Here is a 24,730-nt window from a genome sequence, read left to right as displayed (position 1 = left end):
ACATTAGTAACGGCCATCAGGCAAATTAGCCTGGCTTTACAACGTTGCTTGGACCAGAAACACAAAAAAAGGTTCAGTGAAGTCAATTTAAAGTCAGCTGATCAGTGTTCGATTTGTGGCTTCAGTGGCTCAAAGCTAAACTCAGTTACAAAGCTAGTTGTTCAATACACCTATTTGCTGTCTTTTTCATTCTGTCAGATCCTCCCCGAGTGCAGATCAAAGGGTACGATAATAACTGGTACAGGGGTCGGACCAGTGCATTGTTGACCTGTCAGGCAGATGGAAACCCCATCCCTACCACCGTCACCTGGAAAACGTGAGCATTTTTGTTCCTATTTAATTCCAATTTGTCTTACCCATTGTAGGATTTTGCCATCTTTTAGAGATCATAAAATACTTCACATGGCAAAAGTTGCAGTCTTTGATTGCTTCATGCAGGGTTTTCCAAGCCCTGCTCCTGGAAGCCCCCTTTTACTTCATAGTGTAGCTCTCAAGCAACTGTCAGCAAATTTCTAGTGTGGTTCAGGTGTGTTCAGTGTTGTCCAATCCTGCTTCTGCCTGACTGCCCTCCAGCCGAATTTATTTCCAATCCTAATTAAACACACCAGAACCAGCTAATCTAAGTTTTCAGGATTGCTAGAAGCTTTTTAAAGGCAAATGTGTTTGGTCAGATCGAAGATAAACTCAGGACAAATAAATGATGGAGGTTTTGGCAGTGTCCGAAGTTTTGCACGCAGTTTGATGGCTAAACTTACAAAAGTCAAAGAGATGTTTTGGAAGCAGAGTCTTGGCTCTGCTGTGTGTCATTGATGTTGCACAGTGTGCTTTGGCATTTGCTCAAAAATCTCACTAGGATCATATTGTGTAGTCTGACAAACAGCAATTGTAAAAAACTGTAAAAATTGCAGTGTGTGCTCGGCTTAAGATAATGACCATAAACCAGATATTGTCATTTAATGAAGTCTATGATGCAAATTGCACACAAAAATGGAAAGCACATTCTCAGTCTGGCCCCGTCTATTCTGATTGGCTGGCTTTGACAGAAGTTCTGGGAGCAAGGACTTTCCATGTAAAATCATAAAATGTCAGGTGGCTTTTTTCAAGAGGGCGGTTCTTAGCTAGAATAAGCTACAATGTGGACCAGACTTCATGCTAGTAGTCAATAGGTCTTTTAAGCATTTTAAGCTTTCTGTCAGAAATGCAGTGCTAATGTCAACAATTTCCTGCTCAGATTGTCCGGATTGATGCCTGAAACAGTGCAGGTGCAGGACAACAAGCTCATTGTGCAGAAAGTGGACGACACCATCAACACCACATTCATCTGTGAGGTCAAAAACAGTTTGGGATACGGAAAGGATCAGGTCACCGTCTTCGTGAGGGGTAAGTCTGTCTATGTAGTATTTGCTCGCAGATTCCTTACACACTTCCTCTGGGGTAAGTGTGAGGTGGCGACAGGGGCAGTAGTTTAAAAAATGAGACCTAATTTCAGACAAGCAAGGGGTTACAGTTCAGACATAAGGCAGTTTGTTGGCACTTTTCTTGTCTGTATGTTTTTTGTTCGTCATTCTGTATGTCCTCAAGATCACCCCGCATGCACTGTCATCCCTCAGCCTTCAGCTGTTCTCGACTCTCTGGTGGTGTATTTTACTTTAGTCTGTGACTTTCTTGATCTAGTAAAGCATGTCTGAAAATGTGACACGTTTTCCATAGAATTCTGGAGGATGTTTTCTAAAGAGAGGAACTTGTGTGTGTTTGTAGATGTGACTGTGATTGGGTGGGGTTGAGTGCAGCTGAATCTGGGTGGTGTTGAGCAGTGTTTGATACAGTTTTCTGTTCAAGTCAGAAAGTTGAAGTTCTGTTTTCACCAGAAATGTAGAAAATGAATTAGTGCTTTACTTACAGCAAGCTGCAAAGGCAGTTTCAAGCTATGCATAAGTTATATCCAGTATATATATATGAATAATGTTGTGTATATAGCTTCTCACACATTGGGTCTGTACTTTTTTTTTCATGCTTTTATGCTCCCCATAATCGGTTAAAATAGTAATGTTGTTAGTATTAATTTAAATGTAATGGCACAACTGCGTTTTCAGCATCAAATGTTCCTTCAGAAATCAATTTAATATGTGCTGATCAATATTTTTTGTATTATTATTATCAATGTTGAAAACAGTTTTGCTATTTCATATCTTGTTTAAATCATGATATATTATGAACGTTTGATAAATAGATTTCGTTTCTGTTCCTTTAAACATACTTTCGTAACCCTTCTGAAAGATTTATTGCATTCTTTCAGTATTAATGTATAGTAAATATGAATTTATTCAACAACAACAAAAAAACACCTTTTGAATAGATCTTTTGTTATTGGACTGTCAACTATAGTGATTCACTGTCAGGTGTTTACCCAGCATATTATGATTGGATTATGTAAATCAGTGTTCTGATCTTCAATCGTTTTACATTTCTATTAAAGCAAATGAGTTGATATTTTTTCCATCATAGTTTTATCCATCCATCTACTCCATCTGGTCTTTATTGACAAAATCAATAAATATTAAGCATTCTTTTTTCATTGAACTAACTCTTTCCCGCCATCGTTATTCTATTTTATTGTTTGTGTTTGAATGGAGGTTTCATCAGAAATACAACATTTTGTGCAAAAAACTGAGAAAAATGCATTTTTATCAAAGTACTGCATTTTCAAGCAAAATACATTATGATATCATACTCTTTCACTTGTGAATAATTATATGAATAATTGAATTGCATTTAGTAAACAGAACAAACAGACATTTATGCACACACACACAAACATTTAGGCTACATACATATGTACCTAATATATATATATATACACGGATACTCTATATATACTTTATATATAGATCACAAGCATACATACATACATACATACATACATGTTCATATTGCCGGGTTATTGATTAATTCACAACATAGAGATATTTCTGTGTCTGTAAAGGCATCTCGCCTATTTTGTCCCAATCAGATTCAAAATGGTCAGAACACAATCTACATGCATGATCTGCTCAGGACATGCTCTAGGGCTTTCCTCAACGTAACATACCTAAAACAGGGATTGCTGTAAAACTAGCCTTTAGTTGGGAAAGTGTTAAGATGCTTCCTTTGCTAATTTTCACTGATGTTCAGATGGATATGGCTTGGATTTATGACCCCTGGTTAACTCCTCCTGCCCGTCCCAGAGTTTCATGGCTTAAGCGAGCGCCACAGTACATTTGATGGCCGTCATGGGATGCAAAATTGTCCTCTCCTAGCTTTTTCTGGCCCGTTCTGATGTCCTGTGACAGGCTGATGGAATAAAATATCCACATGGTTGACTGCGGAGGGACTGAGCTGCTTTAGTGCTGAGCAAGACTAATAGCTCTTAGGTAATGTGGAGGAAAGGTGCTTTTCTCTCACAACTTGGGTTTTAAAAGCCTTCTACCTTCCTCCGTTTTCCTTCGCTATCCCCTCTCTCTCGTGCATATGCGTGTCCTTGCAGATCACTGTGGCTTGAAGGCAGATCTTTGCTCATTTGGAAAAAATATACCAAACACTAAACTGACAACATCTTGCCTTCCCTCGCCTTTTGGTTCCTCCCATATTCTCTCGGAGTGAAAACAAGAGAATAGGACCAGCAGGAAGATACGGAACCAAGACAAGAGGGTGGAGCGGATGAACGCTGGTGGCATTTCTACCCCCTAAGGGAACCTACGGCTCTCCCAACGCACGTGCATCCTTTCATTCTCCTCCTCTCTTCCGCTCACATTACTTTCATCCTTTTCGCTTCAAACTCTTTTGTGTTGTTCGCCTGAACCACTTCTGTGCATTCCAAACCTGCTACCCACCCTCCTTCTCCAACCATCTCCTCACTAAAGAGGCTCTCGGCGAGGATAAGTCAGTCACTGCTGTTTCAGCTCCCGGCCTCTTATCCTCCTGTCAAAGAAAGAGCGGAAGGGAAATGCTAATCAAGCCCGTAATGCAAAGCCAGCTTGTGCCGTGCATGTGCGGACAAAATTTGTTGTGTTCAGTTGGCGTTTGCGGCGTGTAGTGTAGGAGTCAGGTGCAAGAGGAGATATGTTCCTTGGAGCGCCGCGGGAAGTGTTGCTTAGCCGTGAAGTGGTTCTGCTTAAGTGCAGTCGTTTTGACAGCCATGAAATGGCCACTACCTTCTCAGTCGCGTGGCTGTCTTCGCCCCAGGCAGCCATCTCCATGGTGACTAAGGTCGGCCTGCACAGATCTTGTCTCGGTGTTTCTCCTGAAAGCATGAGAGTGGTACAGAGATACCTTGGAGCGTGTTTTGTAGCTCCACCACTGGAGCCAGAGCTGAGAATCCAACTACGAATCCAAATCGTTTCTCAACACTGTGCCTCATGTTGCTCTCAGGCTAACCTAGATTCAACCCCCACATCTCTCTCTTTCTCTCTCTCTCCATCATTCATTTTCAGCTCTGCAGATTCTGTCATGTTCTCCATCCAGCTGTCATGGGGAAAAAAATCTCCCCTGCCTTGTCCTGCTCTCTCCCGTCCAATGGTGTGACAAAAAAAGAAAAGAGAATGGGAGGCATTCAGAGATATTTTTCCCCTCTCATCTGTCTAAAATAGCTCAATGAGCTGCATTCATCCACTCAGCCATTCGCTTAGAGTCTTGCAGAGCACTAATATGTACATTTATTAATATACTGCCAGTACATAGAGAAAGATAAAGAGACTACATTAGTGGTAATACAATATAATTAGTGGTGTTCACGAGCTGTTATCCCTTAACTGTTGCTCATGCTTAAAGGCATAGTTCACCCAAAAAACAATTTATATCAATTGTTGAGTAATTGTAATGAAAATTACTCGCCCTCATGTAGTTCCAGATCTGTAAGACCTTTTTTCTTCCAAAAACATACATTAACATACATTTTTTTTAATGAAATCTGAGAGTTTTCTGGCCGTCCATACAGTATAACTACCACATTCAAGGCCCAAAAAGGTAGTTAGGACATCATTAAAATAGTTCATGTGACATTAGTGGTTCAACATTAATTTTGCGAAGCTACAAGAATACTTTTTTGCACAAAGAAAACTATGATTTATAATATTATTATCTTCTGGTCTGTTTCTGTTGCCGTTCATAAGAGTATCATGACACATGCGTGTGTTTTTCTGTTTTAAACAAGCTGGAGTCTATGTCAGATTCTACATCTAATGTAACAATATCCTTACAACCTTTCTGGGCCTTGAAAGTGGTGTTTCGCTTGTTGTCTATGGAGATTAAGAGAGCACATAGATTTCCTCAAAATTTCTGTTTCAAAGATGAATGAAAGTCTTATGTGTTGGTAATGAAACAAGTAATTAATGACCTTTTCGTTTTTGTGTGAACTATACCTTTTTAAATGAATATTTCCCCCAAAACTGTTACTGTCATGTTATTATGACTTAACTTCTCTTGTGAAATTTGTATTGTTTTTTGCAATGAAAATCAATAGGGTCCAAATCAACAATGGACCCCTTTGACTTTTTGCAGTAACTTGAGAATGGATACACTGATAACAGGATTTTTATTTTTAGATCAATTAATTTCTTTTTGCAACTTTTAACAGAAGTACTGGTACCATTTATGCGACATACATCAGGGTGAAATTAATTATGGGGAAAAATATAGGCCACAGACTACGACTGTCCTTCGGTTGTATATGGAACTGAAATCAGATCTGAATGTGAGCTTGTAGTCTACTGTAAAAAAACAAAAAGAAATCCAGCATACGTCAGAGAAGATCAAGATACTACATTTTGATAATAAAATAACTAACAGACTATTTAAAAATAAAAAATAAAACATACTACATGGATTCATTAAAAAATCTGTGATTCTTCAGATATCACCAACTTTAAGCTGCATCTTTCTTATGGGACAGAAAATATATGCAAATACATAAGTCTTTGGTGCATTACAGCTTAGTCAAGCAGTAGATAATATGATTTGTTTTTATTTTAAATATTGCTTATGAGAAATCCGCTACTACTTGATCTTTGTCTTCTTTAGAAACAACTCTAAACACCCTAGAAACCACATAGCAACGTGCTGAAAGCCGCTCGGAGCACGCTCGTGTGCCAACACCCTGGCATTGTGTCAGTGGCTTCGGCACGGGCAAGCACTCCTCTGTGGCTGTTTGTGAGTGTGAAATCTCCCACTAATGAAGCCATGTAGATGGTGGGTGGGTGTGTGTGTGTGTGTGTGTGTGTGTGTGGCCGCTATATGATCAGACTGTCATGTATAATTCAGAGGACTCGGGCAGGCAGTGAGAGATTGACTCGAAGATCAGAACAACACGCTCACTCTGACTGAAACAGTGGGAGGTAGAGGTGTATGTGTGGGAGAGAGAAGTACGCCACAGTGGGTGGCTAACGGGAACACGGCGACTGAGGCAGTCAGACATGATTGTATTCCTGCCGTTTCTGCCGTTAGGTGTTTCTGTGCAAGATGCGCGAGGAAAAACCAATGACAATCAATGAGAAATGTAAGAGTTAGTGACGATGATGATGTTTATTTTGGGTGTTAACACATGCACTGCTCTCTTTCAGCAGTGCTAGTCAAGTCTTCGCACAGTCATTTTATCTCGTACGTGCATTCGATGGGCATTGAGGAAGAAGCTGTGCGCTGTTGTGTGTTTGTGGCTTCAAGGCCAATGCGTCTGTCTGCTGTCTCCCCCTGTCAATCCCAGCCTCCTCTCTTACGCCTTCCTTCCTCTCATCCATCCGTCTATCTATCCATCCATCAACCAGCCATCCGTCCCTTTGTCCATCATCCTTTTTTTTCTGTTTTATGTGAGGCTGCTCGCTGGTGCTGTGTTTCCTTCTTTATTGTGCAGTTGTAAAGTGTGAATGCTACAAACTGGCCTTATGGAAAGCCGTTCCCCTTAAGAAATAGCATAGAAATGTCACCATCCCACATGCATTCACGTGGTTCATTTACAAACTGGGTGTGAGGAACTGGAAATAATTTTCCCTTTTCTCATAAAGATCACTTGGAGAATGTTGACATACTACTTATTGCGTGAACGATAAAGTATTTTTCACTGAACGAGCCACTGTTTTGTCTCTTAACAATACCCTGGTATTTGATGAGTTATCATATGAGCGAACTGATTTACTGACTGACTAATTGAGATGGGCATGTCGTTTGTTCACATGCCATGGACAAGAAGTAAAGGCAAAAGGTTGTTAGAATTATTAATTTGTAAAATATGTATACGGGTCAAAGATAAAAGCACTTTAAATGTAAGTAAAGTGTCTACTTTTACGTTTCAAATACGTTTTTGGTGAATAAAATGTCAAAATTTTGTTAAAAATAATGTTACATTGTCATTTAGTGTAAAATAAAATTCAAACAACATGATTATTCTGACTTTTATGTATTAAAACATAAAAGAATAAGGAAGCATATTACATTTTATTGTGTTTTAAATGAGTAAAAATAAATCTTACCTAGGTCAGTGGAAAATTATATATATATATTTTATATATAACTAATATACTAATATAATTATTATTTGGGGTGAGAAAAATAATTTTTGTAATCTGTCATCATTTTAGTGGGAAAATCAGGGAAAAATGTGTGATGATTATTTTTCTCAGAAAAACTAAAATTGCAATTATCAGTAATCAGAAAACATTACTGATGTATATATTGTGTGTGTGTTTTGGAGTGAACTGGTTCAGTGAATCATTTATTATTTACTTAAAAGATTCACGTCACATAAATAAGTAAAAATGTCCATCATCATTGGAAATATCGAAAGACTTCATTATCCTGAACAGTTTTTTTTTGGTACTTAATTGGATAGGAATCTAAGTGTAATCAATAATTGCCTCATAAAATACAGTCTTTAAAAATATAATACATCTAGGCTTTAAGCCAAAAATCAGAGTTTTCATTTGGGTCTTTAAACGTTTGCCTTCCATTTCCTTCCTGTGAATCTAATTCTGGCTAATTCTGTTCTTCTTCCATTTCTCTCTCTCTCTTTTTAACTTTTCTGCCTCTAGAACAACCACCTCCCCCCTCAAATGCGGGCGTGATCGCAGGCGTGATCTTCGCATGTATTCTGGCCGTCATACTGTTAGGTGTCCTCATCTACTTCCTGGTATTCCATAATCGCCGCCAACAGCATGGTTACCGTGGCACCGGTAAGCCAGCCGGTGCTCCCTACGACTCCTTTACCCGCCTCTTCGGATCTGGCAAATCTAGCAAAAACGGCACCGGAAACAACGGAAACAACAACACGCCCATTTACAGAGGAGAGGTGGGGCTTAACGAGAAAACGGCCAATCAGGGAATGCACCCGGGGGGCGTGGCTCTGCTTGAGACCACACACACCCACACAGCGGAGGATATCCTGCTCAGTAGAGAGATGGACGAGGTAGAAAGGAAGAAATTTGATGAATTAGAAGAAGAGGACGAGCGGTATGATCATTTTGGTGGGGGTGGACCCATCCTACAGCTCCGCCCACACGACGATGACCTAGATGATGACATGGAGTCCCAGAGGGATGGCTCCGTGATTTCTCGGACTGCAGTCTATGTGTAAGAGGAGTACAGAAAGAGGTTCTAGGAGGGTGTTCGTGGACCTCTTCCAGAAGGACTGAATTGCTTCCTCTTAACGAATTTTATCATTTTATTGTAAAAACAAATTATGGCATCAAATACCATGAGAGAAGGATTAATGGATGGATTGAGTTAATGAATGGATGAATTAATACGCTGGATATAGCACAGATTAAAACATTGAAGGATCGGGTGAAGTAAATAGAGACTACTAAATACAAAACTGTCAGGCTTCCATTCCTAATTATTGCTCTGGTTGTCATGGTGACACATTCTGAGTAATACGAAACTGCAGATGATGACACTGCGAGATATATATATACGACATGCACACACATGAAGTTATATATGTAAACCCACTGTGCTGTTGTGTAATAGTTTTAACTTGTTCTTATTTTCTATCGATCATGTTTTCACACTTAAACCGGTTTCAAACTTGATTCTCTCAGCGTGAGTCGAGTTTGGGTAGAGCACATGCCTCTCGGCCCTACATCTCTATGGAAGCTGTCCTTTACGTGTTGTGTAGATTTTGAAGAAGAGTCAAATGTGCCCAGTGCTTTTGATCTGCTATACACTCAGATTAAATCAGTCGTGTCTAATACTAATAGCTAGCCACGCCTCCGTGGCCTTCCTTCCTGTAAATTCATCCTCACACGCTCATCTGTCTCGAGATGACATGCACAGTTCACTCATTATACAGCACTCAGTATCTCAAACCCGTGACATGACTCACCAATGAATCATTTGCTTTTTCAGGGCTAATCAAATCAAATCAAACGTTAATAAATGTTCTCACCCACGATTCATTTAGTCAGGAAAAGATGAGTTCAAGGCAGCGCTTTTTACCGTTTTCCTTGTAAAATTTCCTCACGCGTTCAGTCGTAAAACAGTGCAGCAGACCGCTGTATCAATAAACACAGCGAGTCGGGTCTGCATCCTTTTTCACAGTAAACTTTAAACCCTGACAGAAAGGAAGAATTCGACTAAATTTACTGTAGTATGTTACCGTTAAACTTATAGGGATTGTGTGCCACACATTACACTTTAAAATATCGCTCAGTTTATCATTGGATTGCATTTAGTTATCAAGAACCAACAATACTTTTACAGCATTTATTAATCTAATTTATAAATAAACTGTCGTTCATTAGTAATGTTTGTACATAATACACTCGCTAATGTTGATTTATGATCTTAAAAATGTCAAAATTGTCATTATTAACCAACGTTAATAAATGCTGTGGATTTATTGTTAAAAGTCAGTATATGACGATACCTAATGCTTTATCCATTGCTAATGAGTTTAATCTTATTGTACAGTGTTCTCAACAATTCATATTTTTAATTATAACCCAAGTCCAGGGTTACCATGGCCACACAGCTAAATATATTTCTCCTCAGGCACCACAGTCCGCATCGCACACTTGTTTTACTATCATTTCCATCAACCGGTGAAATACACTGCCTTGTTTAAAAGGAAATAAAATGAAGAAGCTAATTGAAAGATTGTGCGTATTGTTCGATGTGAGGTGATTGTAAACTACTGTATGTACACATTTTATTTTTCTTAAAAATGAAAAAGTCTATACTTGTAATTGTTGTAAATACGGAGACGGGGCGAGGTGAATATCCAGGTCGAATGTTGCGTACAGTACTATATGAGAGCACATATCACATTTTTACATCTGTAATCTAGTATCAAAACACATTCACATGGGGAAGATTTTTATGAGGTGTAGTTGGGGTGTGTGTGTGTGTGTGTGTGTGTGTGTGTGTGTGAGAGAGAGTGAGTCAGCGTGTTAAGTGGTGTCTGACTCGAGGGCAGTGAGTTATTCCTCCAGTCTCTCAGGGTCTCAAACACGAACACAGTGTGATTTAAACTGGACATCACACACACACACACACACACACACGTATTCTTTCTCCCTCTAAATCATCTGTCAAACCAACTGCCCTTGAGTCTATAAGTGTCCCTGTCTGTTCCCGAGCATCAGAGGGCATAGTGGGTACCGTAGTGTTGTTTTCCCTGGGCTTCCGTCTTGATTCAGTGACCCTATTAGTGCCACATCTGGATCAATGGCACTGAAAGAAGTTGTTCTCACCTCTGAAAGGGTGGTCAGTCTGACACCGAACAGGCCTAGTTTACATCCTGATTGAAAGGTCAGATCGCGATCAGTGAATGTGTGAGTAGAGGAAGTGAATTCGTCACTCGTGCTCTGAGAGGCAGAACGCTTTAGCTCCTCATTAGAGGAGAACGCACTGACCTTCTAGCTCAACGTCTCCTCCAGGAATTCCGTAATGAAGGGAACGGATGCCTTGAGAATATTAAGGAAGCGTGGTGAATATGGGATGTCGATGGCGTCGTTCCTTGTTGTCTGGTTTAGATGTTCCACGGTCCTGGTAAACACATACACACGCACATTTAAAAGCCTTAATGTCACCGTCACAAACCATCCCTCCTGTGTATATAGTATAAATATATAAACATGATATTCATAAGGCTAAACAGTGATGCCACATCCTTGTGTATTGTACTTCACTGTTGTGAGCATGAAGGATACTTTTTTTTTTTTTTTTTTCTTTTTTTTTTATAATGCTTTATAACGAGGTTCAATTTGTTAGCATTTTAAATGCATTAGGTATCATGAAATAACATTTTTACTGCATTTATTAATCTAACGTTAATTTATAAATATAGGTTACTACTGAGTCATAATACATTGGTTTGTTAATTTATACAGCTTGAAATGTTAAATATATTTGTAAATGAAATTAACATTGAACTAAATTTAATAAATGCAGAAAAATGGTCATTATTTTGTTTCTTAATGAAACGGTGTTAACATATTGAACCATATTGTAAAACGTTACTGAGTTATATATTGGTTGATTTTACAGTTTTTATTTTCGCGTTTTTTAAAACGATCTGTGCTTTTAATTGTTTTTATTCTGAGTGATTTATTGATGCCTGTAACGTGTTTGTGCTATAAACTGTTGAGCGGCGCTCTCAAACTCTCATGGACACAGAAAACACATCTATGCTACAAAATGCTCTACCGCCTTGCGTTGCTTTTAGGTTTTTATTTGGTTGTCTGAATGTTTTGCAGTCTTTGTAATATTGTCTTTTTTTATTTGGTTGCTTATTAAAGTCTTACAGATATTTGACGGTGTTCTTGGTTTGTGCTGAGTGCTCTGGGGTTCAATCAAATCTCTCTTCTTTGGTTTTCCTGCAGTGTTTTTCAGGGGCTGGGTTGTGAATGTTCAGCCGTGTGTGTGTGTGTGTGTGTGTGTGTGTGTGTGTGTGTGTGTGTGTGTGTGTGTGTGTGTGTGTGTGTGTGTGTGTGTGTGTGTGTGTGTGTGTGTGTGTGTGTGTGTGTGTGTGTGTGTGTGTGTTGATAAGTCACCTGTCACAGATAACACCGCCGGCTGAAATGGAGCTAAATGGGCTGTGCAAGAGAGCAACACATAAAGCGTCCACATGAAGCTCTAATTTTTTTACTTTAGTTATTCTGGTTATAACATAGTCCTGATGTTTACAGTTTTATTCATAGGCAGATAATCTTAAATAGTCAAACAACATATATTTTTTGTTAATGAGAGAGCAAAATTAAACAAAACAATGCTTTGTTATTAACATTACTGACATCTTATTTTTTTTTTCCAAGTCATATTCTCTATAGTTGTCTTAATCTGTAATCTTAATCATGGTAGTGATATTCATTATTAATAACATTTTTATTGATGACAGATTAAAAACACCTTGTTATGAAACATATTCAGTAAAATTATTGTCATTATTTTGTCATTTTAGATTGTTTGTGCTCCCTTTCAGATGCATCGCTGCAACTACGTAACGACACAGTAAACTTGTTTTTATGCAAGTCAGAAATAAACCACATGCAAAATAAAAAGCACAGGAGTTCAGGTTTTAGTAGAAAGTTGACAGCCTCAGCATAGTTCAGCCCTACAGGAACTCAGCTCTCAAAAAAGCCTCTTTGTTGACACAATGGCAACAGATCTCATATCTCAACAGGTTAAAATTCAACCGAGAGCACACTTTCAAAAGGGGAGGAGTGAAACCGAAAGAGATGGTGTCATAATAAAGATATTCAGCATTCCTCTCAGTGTTTGTGTGTGTGTGCGTGTGTATTAACAGGTGACCCTGATAGAAATGTGCCTGTTAATGTAACAACAGACGTTTTTCTCCAGAAGTAGCTGTGCCCTACATTCCGTCCTTTCCCTCTCTTTCTCTTTCAGTTGACGGGGTCAGAATCTCGGTGCTCCTGGCACACTTGTCACTGTCGTTTGGAGTTGGAGGGTTTTTTTCTCGGCCATTTAGCCATCTGCCTGCTCTAATTGCTCTGAGTTGCAACCTGGAGTGAGGACCAGCTGCCTCTTTCCTCTCTTAGTTTGTCTCTCTCTCTTCCCACAACACTAGCTGAATGTATCATGATAATAGCCTTATGTTACTGTGTAATGGTGTGTTCCACTTGTCCTGAGACACAATCATGGCCTAACACAGATGTGAACTTCAAGGTGCACTCGGTCATTTTTTTTTTCCCCTCAATGAAAACGATTGCACCTTAAAGGGATAGTGCGCATAAAAATTAAAATTCAGTCATTCGGTCAATCTCTCGCCATTCCTAACCCGTATGGGTTAGGACGATTTTCAGCGTTATTAGTCAATTCCCATTCACTTTCAGAAAATGTTTAAAATGACGTGAGAAGAGACTTGGTCATATCAGTAATTAAATTAAAACTGATTTATTTTATGCGAGGCAGGTCACTTAATAGAGGTTGCCATGCTGAGATCACATTAGCAGAATACTGTTATGTTCATCTTGGTGAATTAAGTCAATTTAGTATGGATTATGACTACTAGTGGATTTCTACAAAACCCTTACAGTATCAGAAAAAAATACTGTATGTCATTCTAATATATTAGAAGTTTTACCATTGGCAAATTCATTTTGCAGATGAAATGAACTTTCACATCACAGGATAGTCAGTAAAGCCATCATCTGTATATCTGTATCTGTTAAAATGACAAAAATATGTTAAAAAGTTAATCCGTAAGTACATAAAAAACATATTAAAATGCTGTTTGACATTTAAGTGTTGTACAGTAAAAACAGTAATGTTTTTAATTTATAACAATTTTATTTTAATGCATTTTAAAATGTAGTGTTCCTGTGATCGCAAAGCTGAATTTTCACAACCATTACTCCAGTGTCACATGATCCACTGAGTAAAATCATTCTAAATAATTTATAAATCATTCTAATATGCAGATTTACTGCTCAAGAAATAATTATTTTTATTATCAATATTCAAAACAGCTGTACTGCTCAGTATTTTGGGTAAATACAGATATATACATTTTTAACAGTGTTTATTTATTGGAAATAAAACTTTTTTAATATTAAACGTATATTTGCAGTGTTAAAAGTTATATATTCTCAAACCCTTTGATAAATTTAATGCATCCTTGTAAATAAACAATGTAAAAAAACTTTTGACCAGTAGTGTAATTAATATCAAATTTGTATTCTTCTTTAACTAGGTAGTAGTAGTTATGCCAGGCATATTTATATGAATAGAATTTTTATATTAAAGATTCTAGATTACGGTGAAGCTCATTTTATTTCTACCAGAACAATACACATACACTATTCTCTTTACTCTTTTTGTTGGATAAAACCGTGTCATATCGCACCCCCTTGAGGTTTAGGAGTTCACAGTGCTACGAGACAGATGTTAAAGTAGGAAATGATGTCAGGATAAGGAAATCACAGCGTCAGTTTATACTCGTGTTGGTCCGGGTCCATGATATCATGCACCAACCCCCCTTTCTAAAAAAAACAAAACACACACACAACCTTTTATTTAACACCCATCAAATTCCTCATACATGAATGCGCGGTTAATAGCGAGCGGTGAGTCTGGTCCGAAGGCTCTATTTTTATTCCCTGCCATTGCAAGGGACGGTTTAGGAAAGATGAAAAAGCGAGCGGAATGCAGGCCCGAGTGCAAAGCGAGGATGCGCTGGTGTGATTTGGCCCTGAAGCCCTGACACTTCCGTCATCTGTAGTGTTTGGGTGAATTGGACATGTGTGCGCACGCACCCGCGCTCAGTGGGAGATTGGATTGACCCGCGTTGCCCTGAGCTGTCAGGCTGTGAGGATCGTCTGGTATCCCTCGTCTCCCGTGGGCACCCGGGGGCTACGACATTACACACAGATAACAGATGAATAGATAGATTAGGCCCGACGGGGGTTCTCCTGGTGGCCTGTCTGACCTTATCAATTGGTTTGATTATGGATGATTGATCAGTTGGTACTGGAGAGCGATTCACGCTCGGATTGCCGCTCTTCCGTGATGGGGTTGTTACTTCGGGTAGAAGATCCAGTGACCTTTTACACACACTGACATTTAAGTGAAATGATTGGTTGATGGCGCCGCGTGTGTTAAGAGGGGACAGAACACATAATCAATCAGCAGGGATGATGATATAGACTGGATCTGACAGGTAGCCATAGTAACACCGGTACTCTGTGTGTTGACTCTGTGACCATTATCTGCTCTCGACTCTTTGTCTCGCTCTTTATTTCCCTCTTTCTGTCAGGTACGCTCCCTTGAGTTCCCACTTATGAGTCGTGGTTATGATGTGCATTCAAGATCTGAAATGAGTGGATGCAGTGGCCAATTTCATGTCTCTTTGTGTTTCACTTACTGACAAAGACTGGAAGGTTCTGTAGTGCTAGAGAAACAAAACGACGCAGAAAGGATGCACATTAGGTGTGTAATTGATGCTTTAAGCATCTTAGATACGCACAAATGCACAGCTTCCCCTCTACGCATGTGACAAACTGTACCTCACAGCTAAAATTCTGGGAAAAGCGCTTCATTTAAAATGATCTTATACAATGGAAATTCAATAGAATGCACAGTGTATTTTTTTAGACCTGGATTTATGTGATTTTATATTAATTTAGTCAACTAGAAGGCTCTTTTAAATATTAAAGAGAGCTGATATAATACGAAATATTTATTTGAAGCTGAATATTTGAATGATTTCTGAAGGATCGTGTGACGCTGAACACTGGAGGAATGATGCAGAAAATTCAGCTTTGCCATCACAGGAATAATGTAATAAAATATATTAAAACTTTGCATAATTTTAACCACAGAGTAAATAATTAATTGTTTTTGACTTGCAAAGCAAATATTTTTTTTTTTATGATTTTATTTTTGCCATTTTATTGTATTTGACGTGGGAGAGAGAGAGAGAAGGGGCAAGATGGGGAAACTCCAACACATTACGCCCAATATGTCGCTGTGTGTCGTCACGCTGCCCGATGCAAAACAAATCAGTTCAATAGAAAAAACTGCTTATCATTTTTTCTCACCTGCATCTATCAAAACAAGCTTTATGTACTGACCTTTCATAGCAACCCCGTGACAAAAATTGCATACGAAACATCTCAACCCGCTCTCCTTCAAATTTCTGTGACTCTAATCTTCACGAACAGTGCAAAATAAATATAGTCATCGTAAGTACATAAGTACAGACAACAAGACCAATACCAATTTGCTTCCGCCGCTATCCTTAAAATGGCACACCCTAAACTCAGAAAGTCAGAGCTTCCAGAAAAACCCACTAGCAATTACAGCATTGTGGTGGCATTCCTCTCATAAACACGATCGTTCTCAAACAACTAGAAGGCAGCAGTAGTCCTGGCCTCCTGCTGACATTGTAGTTGTCACAGGAAAAAAAAAGTAGCCCGTGTGAGTGATGAGGAAGATATCCCAGAGGTGTTACATGAGTGGACCTCTGCAGCTACAGCAGAATGATTGCAGGACACGGATGGGACATATATACCAAAAATGGTGTATTTCTTGCTTTTTGGTGTGTAGAAGACTTGGAAATTGTCTTCTAGTCTCTCACTCAGTCTGTCCCCTCCCCTGAGAGACGGCCCACCTGCAAAAACAGAGTGTGAGATGAAAGGAGGACGACTGTTAGTGTTCAGCGCATTCTGAACGGACACACACACTTTTCCCTCTCTCAAAAGGCAAGCACACATTGCCACTCTTGTTTAATGATACACAAAGCTCCCCTCTCATGCACTATTCCACACACTGAACCTGCATTATATTGTATATCTACAAGCAAGATTAAAGGAATGATTAATCATTTACTCACCCACATCATTTACTCAGAACACAAAAAGAAAAATAAATCAAGACTACTTTGGTCACTCTTTCCAATGCAATTACAGTTAATAAGGACAGAGGCTTTTAAGCTTCAAAAAGGCACCATAAAAGTGTTATGAAAGTGGCCCACAGGTCTAGCGAGCTAAATAATGGTCTTTGAAGGAGTCTTTGAACCAAATCAGTCCTATTAATTATTCTGGATAGTGTTTCAAAAACACAGCTCACTGCCATGGTCAATGCTTTGTTGGAGAAATTAACTAGCCAGTCATGAGCGTTTCCTGAAACTAGCAACTTTGTCTTAAATTCGTTGTTCAGACCACGTTGGTTCAACAATACTGTCAATAACTGCTATAACTCTGCTAATTTGTTGGTTTGAGTTCAAATTAATATTTAAATAGCATGGCATCTGAGGAATACTATACTTTTTTTTTTCTCAGTTGTTTTACTATATTTCCATTTTTAATAGCATCATAGTATACTCTTCAATAACGGTTTCAATTCTCTTAACAAAATAAAAGATGTTTAGCATGAGAAAATAAATATTGAAGCTTGCTTATTTTGAAAAAAGAGCCTGATCTATAAGCTATGTTGCATGTGTGTTGTATTGTGATGCTGTTTGCAAACGTTGGGTGGAACATTGGACTGCTGACCACAAATCTTGTGACTGTATTTGTCTAGCAATGCTTTTGGGAAATGCTTCCCAGAGTGTTTTTATGACTCGGACCAAATTGATTCATTTAGAAGAATGATTTCACAATACTTTTTATAGTTTTTTTGTGGCCTTTTTGAAGCTTAAAAGTTAAAACATCGACTTCTGCGCCACAGAGGAAATTATGGAACAACATAAGGATGAATACAGTAACGATTTTATTTGTTGTGAGAGATATCGCTTTAACGATTTGAAGACTCTCTTTGTTTCCTCTTTCTGTGCCTTTGCTGTTCTTATATCGCTGTCTGTCTACAGCTCCTCCCATTTCTCACCCATCCCGTGGTGCATCCTTCATTTTGGGGAGGTTGTGTATAGTGATGAAGTGATGTGGATGAATGAGTGTGGGATGCTTTGAAATAATCCATCTGACAACCCAGCAGAGCGCGCTTTCTCTTCTCTTCCCTCATCTTGGTCATTTCTGCAGCTTCAGTGCTGCTCACTTCTGCTTGACTGGCTCAAACACTCGGTCCAACCATTCCACAGCATCCTCCACGCTAAACAACTAGTCCAGACATACACTCCACTGCTCGATATCACATCAAAACCATCCACTTCACTGCTCAGTCCAGCATCCAGATATGATGAGGACTGTGCATCACAATATCAAAAACATGGTTCGTCATTTTAGGGTAGCACATGACTATTTTTTTGACATTGAACTCATACTCTTCATGTTAAAAGGAATAGTTCATCCAGAAATCAACATTCATTATTTACACACCGTCATGTCCGTTCCAAACCCACATGCTGTTTTTTATGTAGAACACCAAAGATTCACATTCTTTTCCATAAATACACATAGTGAGCATTATATATATATATATATATCAAGGTTTGAATTTTGATGTTGATCAAGATAGGATATTTTGTTTTAAAGAGAAGCCTCTTATGCTTTCTAAGGTTAATGGTAACATTATGAAATATTACTGTAATTTTAGGTAACAGTTTTCTATGTTTAAATATTTAAAATGTAACCTATTTCTGTAATGGCAAAGCAAATGGCAAAAATAGATTATGTAAAATTGTGCGAAGATATGATACACATATAATATTCATTTTATGTATATTATTTTTAGACCTATTTTTACTTTTTTTCAGATTTCAGTATTTGCAATGACAGATCTGACTCTACGAAGATTTGACTACGCTGATACCTAATTGATAAATTTTTTAATCAGTTCATTGTTTAATATCTTCTATTCTGGGATCCATTTAGAAATATATCACTGTTATCTTTGAACTATATCAGACTGCAGTTCATAAAATTAATGGCTATTTTGATCAGAGCAGAATTTCATTATTATATTTTGTCTTAGGAACATAAATAGGTTAATAAGATGCAGTCAACTAAGAATATAGATATCGATATTCAATAAGCAGATTAATTACCTTCTAGAGCTATTCTGTACTTAAAAGACTGAATCAGTGATTTTTGTTCATGAAAGCATTTGCATTCGCATTAAATTTACGGTGCTGTAATAACCGGTTACATTATCCTCAAAAGGTCAAATTCATTAAAAGTCTTTTAAAACCTGTGAACTAAACAGGTCCATCAGGTTTAAACATTCACGCCACTTTCAGAGAATGCAAAAGATGGTGTTTAAAATGCAGGTTGTTTACTTTAAACAGTCTACGCTCCAACAGCAGTTATTTACAGCTTGTTTCCACCACACAATCTTTTCCGCACCATCAAATAATGGGTCTGCAATGACATGCTGCACACCACTCCGCGTATCTATTCCACAGCACAATACTCAGAAACATCTCGTCACCCTTGAACGCTCACGCACACCATCGACTGCATGAGCCATATTCATAGATATGATTGAACTGGACGACACTTCAGCCGGTCTGCTTCCCTGCAGACTCAATTCCACAACCCTTGTGGTGTGTGTATGGACCGCACATCAAATGAAGCACCGATGGCTGATTACAAAAATGCGATGGGCCGGTAACAACGGGCTCAATCTGTACAATCTGTGTGATTGAGAGTTTTTATGTGCCGCGTGAACGTGTTAAAGAGGTAGTTCACCCGAACATTGAGATTATTTCATCATTTATTCACCCTAATGTTCTTGATAACTTTCTTTTTTCCAACCCAGGATGACAATGAATTGAAACGACCAACCAAAAAAAAATGCTCCATTAAAGGGATAGTTGACCCAAAAAACGAAAATTCTGTTTTATTTATTTAGCCCAATGTCATTGCAAGCTTTTGAAACTTTCTTTTTTTCAACCTGCAGTGAAAATAGACAAAGACCATGGCCTATAAGCGCTAAAAATGATGAATAGTAAAAGAAACGCCATTAAAGCACCATTAAAGAGATAGTTCACCCTGAAATATTTGTTGCTTTATACACCCTGATGCAATTTTCTAACCTGAGATAAAAATGGACAAATGGATCATGCTAAGATTCGAAAATGACCAATAAAGCATTTTATTAATTATTCAACCCCATGTGCATCTAAACTTTTTCCAGCCTATAACGAAATTGAATGGAAACTACGAATTACCAAGCCAAACGTAAAAGTGTCTATTTATTCAACTTCATGTCAATTCAAGCTTTTGCTACTTTCTTTTATCAAACTGCAATGAAAATGGATGAAAACCACAGCCTGAATGCACAAAGAAGTGTCATTAAAGGCATAGTTTACCCAAAAATATCATTTGTTTATCAATGACTAAGTCTAATATAATTCTAACTTTAGAGACTTTCTTTTTTTCTGATAAAAATGAATGAAAACCATTACCTGCCAAGTTCCAAAAAGGACAAAAAAACCCCAACCAATCTGCCAATTAAAAGGATAGTTGATCAAAAAATAAAATAAAAATGTCATTCTAAACCTTTTATGAACAATACTGAAAATGTGGATATATTGTTTTGGTGTTTTTTGTCCATACACCGAAGATCAATGAATAGAGTCAGGTTCGGAAAGACACGGGGTGAGTGAATAATGACACAATATTAATATTTAGGTGAACTATCGCTTTAAATAGAGTCATGTCTTGTATTAGGCAGGTTGAGCTGGAGGGGAAATTCAGTAACACTTGACCTGTTTCACTGAGTCACGGAGAAAAATAGGAAAGAACGTGCATGGGGAAGAAAGAGAGAGACACTGAGATGGAGAGAACCAGGGGTCTGTGGTGGGGCGAAGGCAGATGAAATGTGAAGGGGAAAGCAGAAAGAAAGAACAACAGCTGGGAAGGCCAGCGGGCAGAGAGATGACACTGCTCCCCCTCTCTTTTTCCTCTCTCGCTCTCCTTCTCTCCTCTCTTGTCCTTCGTTGCATAGCCTTTTGGCTCTTGCTCTCTCTCAGATGCCCCTGTCCTCATCTCATTTCTGCATCTGGAAAGAGCAGAGTTAGACCGCTCTACACAACCAAACGCTCGTGCTGCTTTTGCGGAGCGGTGACGTGCCAGAAACCCTGCATGATCACAAAGTCAAAGCGCCGTGCTCTAATGTGTGCTTGTGTGATGGCGGGTACGATTTTGCACTCATTGATGGGTAAGGTACAAGTAGCCTCAGCCTCAGATGGCACACTCACGACTGCCCACAGCACGTTCGGTGACCATCCAGTCGGATGGCCTGACAATCTCCCAGGAAGCTATTATTAGTCCTCCAGATTAATGCACTGTATTGGTCAGTTGTATGTATGTACAGTATATATACACTACCGTTCTAGGGTTTAGGGTAGGCATGATTTTGAGAACTTCGTTATTTTATCTGTAAAAAACAGTAATAACGTAAAACACTGTTACAATTTAATATAGCAATTTTCTGTTTTAATATATTTTAAGATGTAATTAATCCCTGTGATGTTAATATGTGAATAGTGCGAATATTCAGGAGTCATTACTCCAGTCTTCACTGTCACATGGTGCTTCATAAATCAGTTTAATGTTGATGTTGATCTGGCGTTTAAAAAACAATTACAATTATCAATATTGAAAACATCTATGCTTCTTCATGTTTTTGGTGAACAACAATTTGTTTATGATCAGCATGTTTTTGTGATTGTTGTTTTCTCTAAAAATCTTTACTGAGTTAATTGTGCCTATATAGATTAGTAATCTATTTATAGATTATTATTATTTATTATAATTATATTAAATAAAATACATTCACTGTTAAATGTAACAAATATCGCAATTAATATCCATTTAATATCTGTTATGAGTGTGTTTATATATGTATACACACACACACACACATATTAGAGCTCTCAGTTGATTAATTAATTGCAATCACAAAATAAGCGTACCCACAAAATGTTATTTAAAGCTATTTTTGCATTAAATGAGAAAGTATCAATTGGTTAAAGCTTTAGAAATATTTTGTTTGAGTCAACATAAAAATTATTACACATAAAAATTTAGGCTACAACAGCCTAACATAAAGTATAGAACATGAAAGAAGATCGTTTGAGAATTATATTTTATTTACTTATTTATCTAATTAAATGATGCTCTAAGTAAGAAACTAAACTGGCCATTAGGCAGCGGTAAATGTCTTTATGATTGATTCATTCAAAGGCTAATTCATTCAGGAATGAAGTAAATGGCTCTCTTTATGAATAGGTCTTTGAATCATTGATTCACACGATTCATTCAAAACCACAGACTGTGTTCAAAACATAGATTCATTCAGAAACTAAACACTGCTGTGTTCCTCAAAAATGCAAAACAATTATGCTGTGGCTTTAAAAATACATTCTCTGCAAAACTGATATATATATATATATATATATATATATATATATATATATATATATATGTGTGTGTGTGTGTGTGTGTGTGTGTGTGTGTATACTGTATACACACACATTTATGTATAATATACATATATAACAAGAAATATGCTAATTTAACGACCGTAACATGATACTAATTCTCGGCTTATCTGCATGTTAGTGACAGTTTTTGATGTGTATGACTGGACAGTGCTTGCTCTATCTAACTGTGGTCATGGCCAGAGCTTTTCAGACTGAGATCCCCCAGAATGCCCTGCAGCCCAAACAGAGCAGGGTGCTCTGCGACATGCAGTATTTCAGAAATAACTCCTCATCAGGCTTGACGGCCGCTCGCTTACTTATTTATTCAGCAGGATTTCTAGAGCTTCAAACAAACACACACACTCGCAACCCGAGCTGAGCTAAATCGCACAAACGTCAATCTGGATCAGCGGGCCGCCCAGAAACAGTCATGCACACTCCTTCTCGCAGTTCAGCCTCCCGTCAGCGGTTTGCAGATGTACTGGACGCTGGATAAATGTCTTGTTTCCAGTTGTTCCACTTTTTGTAGGGCACATCTAGCTATAGCTTCCGGACCATTTGAGCTGCTAACCCATTTCTTTATGGATATTAAAAGATAAGGCTTGTATGTGCTGTAGGCAGTCTAAAAATCTGACCTTTTCTGTTGAAGCTTAGCCTCAGGACAGGAAATACCGGATTGTATGCTTTGTGTAAACTGGATGGGGTGGGTAGTCACTTGTATGTGGATTTCGGTTTCGCTATAGTCAGACATTCCGGCCTTTTGTCATGAGCAAATTTAGCAAATTTCTCTTCCAGATACAGACAAAGATAAGATTCATTCATGAACAATTGGTTTTTGTCACTGAGATCAGATATACAGAGAATGTCTCATGTACCGAGTCATCATTTGGTCGACTTTCGACCATTATGGCCCAGATGGGTATCAGAGCTCACCTCTGGCGCCACGTTCCTGACTCTGGCTATTGCTTTTGCAAATAGTCACATGACCAGGTAGCTGGCAGCAGGTGTGGCGAAACAATTATGGCTTTATAAAAGATGGCCTGTTTCCTCATTCCTCTCAAATTATTTTTGTGCTGAGGCACAGTAGTTGTTTTTAGGCCAGTCCGAGAAACATTACTCATTAGGCCCATAGCCGCTATGGATCTGACATTTTCAAAAATGACTAGTGCCAGCCAGTCTCTGACCTAATGCAGTTTAACCTTAAATAAACATATAGGCTATTTATTCAATGCTGACATGCCATGTCGACTCAGCGTTGTGAACGCCTTCATGGCCTACATAATCAGCTATGACAACTCTGACAGCGTTTTCTGACAAGAGCTGGGGGAGAACATACTTTGGCGTGTTCGCCAAAACACATCTTAATCTTTTTCATTGCCGTCATATTCATAAAAAGGGATTTTTAACTAACTACAGAAATGTGTTTTGTTGGCCTTGTGTTATTTTAGATATCATTCAGCATATTTTAAATGTCCATTATTACTGTGATTTTTTTTTTTTTAAATCACGATCATGGTGTAAAAACTGTCAATGCTTAACAAGAAATTCTCTGTTTAAGAACGTTGAATTATATTTAGTATTATTTGCTAATTTGTCATTTTATTTATGTGATTCCAAATCACAGAGTGGAGTGTATTTGGAAAAATCTAAATCTTCTTTGTCGAACCTATATTTATTGAAATGAAAAAAATTTATTTTAATTATAATAGTTTTTTAATATGTAAAATATATAATGTTCTAGCATTATTATATGTGTGGGTGTGTGTAATTTTGCATTGTTGAACCTAAAATGTAATTATAAAGTATTATTTATTACATAATATATATACAAAAAAATAATTTGAATTACAGCAGAAAGCAACGTTTCTATTATAAATAAATAGATAGATAGATAGATAGATAGATAGATGGATAGATAGATAGATAGATAGATAGATAGATAGATAGATAGATAGATAGATAGATAGATAGATAGATAGATAGATAGATAGATATCAAAAATATAAAAAGTGTCAAAATAAAGAAAAGAATATAAATTCCATAATAATTTATATTCTGTCACGTCTTTGGACTCGTTTGTTGTTGGTTTGATTGTTTTTAAGTCCAGTTTGTTTCCATTCAGTTTATCTGATCGTCGTCGTTTATATGTGTGGTTATTTTCTGCTTGCATGCCTCCATGCTTGCTTGCAACTATATTGTTTACTTTGTGTTTGGAAGATTAAAAGACTGATTTCGTTGCATTCTCATTTAGCGCTCCTTCTCTCGCAAACCACACCGTGACATATTCTATATTTTCAGTTGAGATTTATATTTTATGTATTATGTTTAGATCTATTCTCATCAATCTTGATGGTTCAGATACCAGCCCAGATATTTAATCAGTTCACACTTTCAAATATCGCAAATCAACGGCTCTGTTCA

The 24,730-nt window shown here is 37.9% G+C and overlaps 1 protein-coding gene across 2 annotated transcripts in view; it reads left to right on the top strand.

Moving 5' to 3' along the window:
• The window catches only part of si:ch73-22o12.1 (nectin-2), a 69,792-nt gene that overhangs the window by 24,792 nt on the left and 20,270 nt on the right, over positions 1 to 24,730 (top strand). Inside the window, exons 5-7 of one of the 2 annotated variants that reach the window (XM_043261788.1) lie at positions 199 to 316; positions 1,232 to 1,380; positions 8,055 to 11,778. In XM_043261788.1, the coding sequence (XP_043117723.1) occupies positions 199 to 316; positions 1,232 to 1,380; positions 8,055 to 8,596 (809 nt within the window). In that variant the 3' untranslated portion in view covers positions 8,597 to 11,778. Of the gene's footprint in view, positions 1 to 198; positions 317 to 1,231; positions 1,381 to 8,054; positions 11,779 to 24,730 lie in introns of those variants that run through there. The other variant, XM_043261789.1, reaches the window with a different exon arrangement.

Source organism: Puntigrus tetrazona, chromosome 16, assembly GCF_018831695.1.
Source record: "Puntigrus tetrazona isolate hp1 chromosome 16, ASM1883169v1, whole genome shotgun sequence".
In the NCBI taxonomy this organism is placed as follows: domain Eukaryota; kingdom Metazoa; phylum Chordata; class Actinopteri; order Cypriniformes; family Cyprinidae; genus Puntigrus; species Puntigrus tetrazona.
The sequence above is the reverse complement of the archived record's forward strand: the minus strand, read 5'-3'. Positions and strand labels throughout refer to the sequence as shown.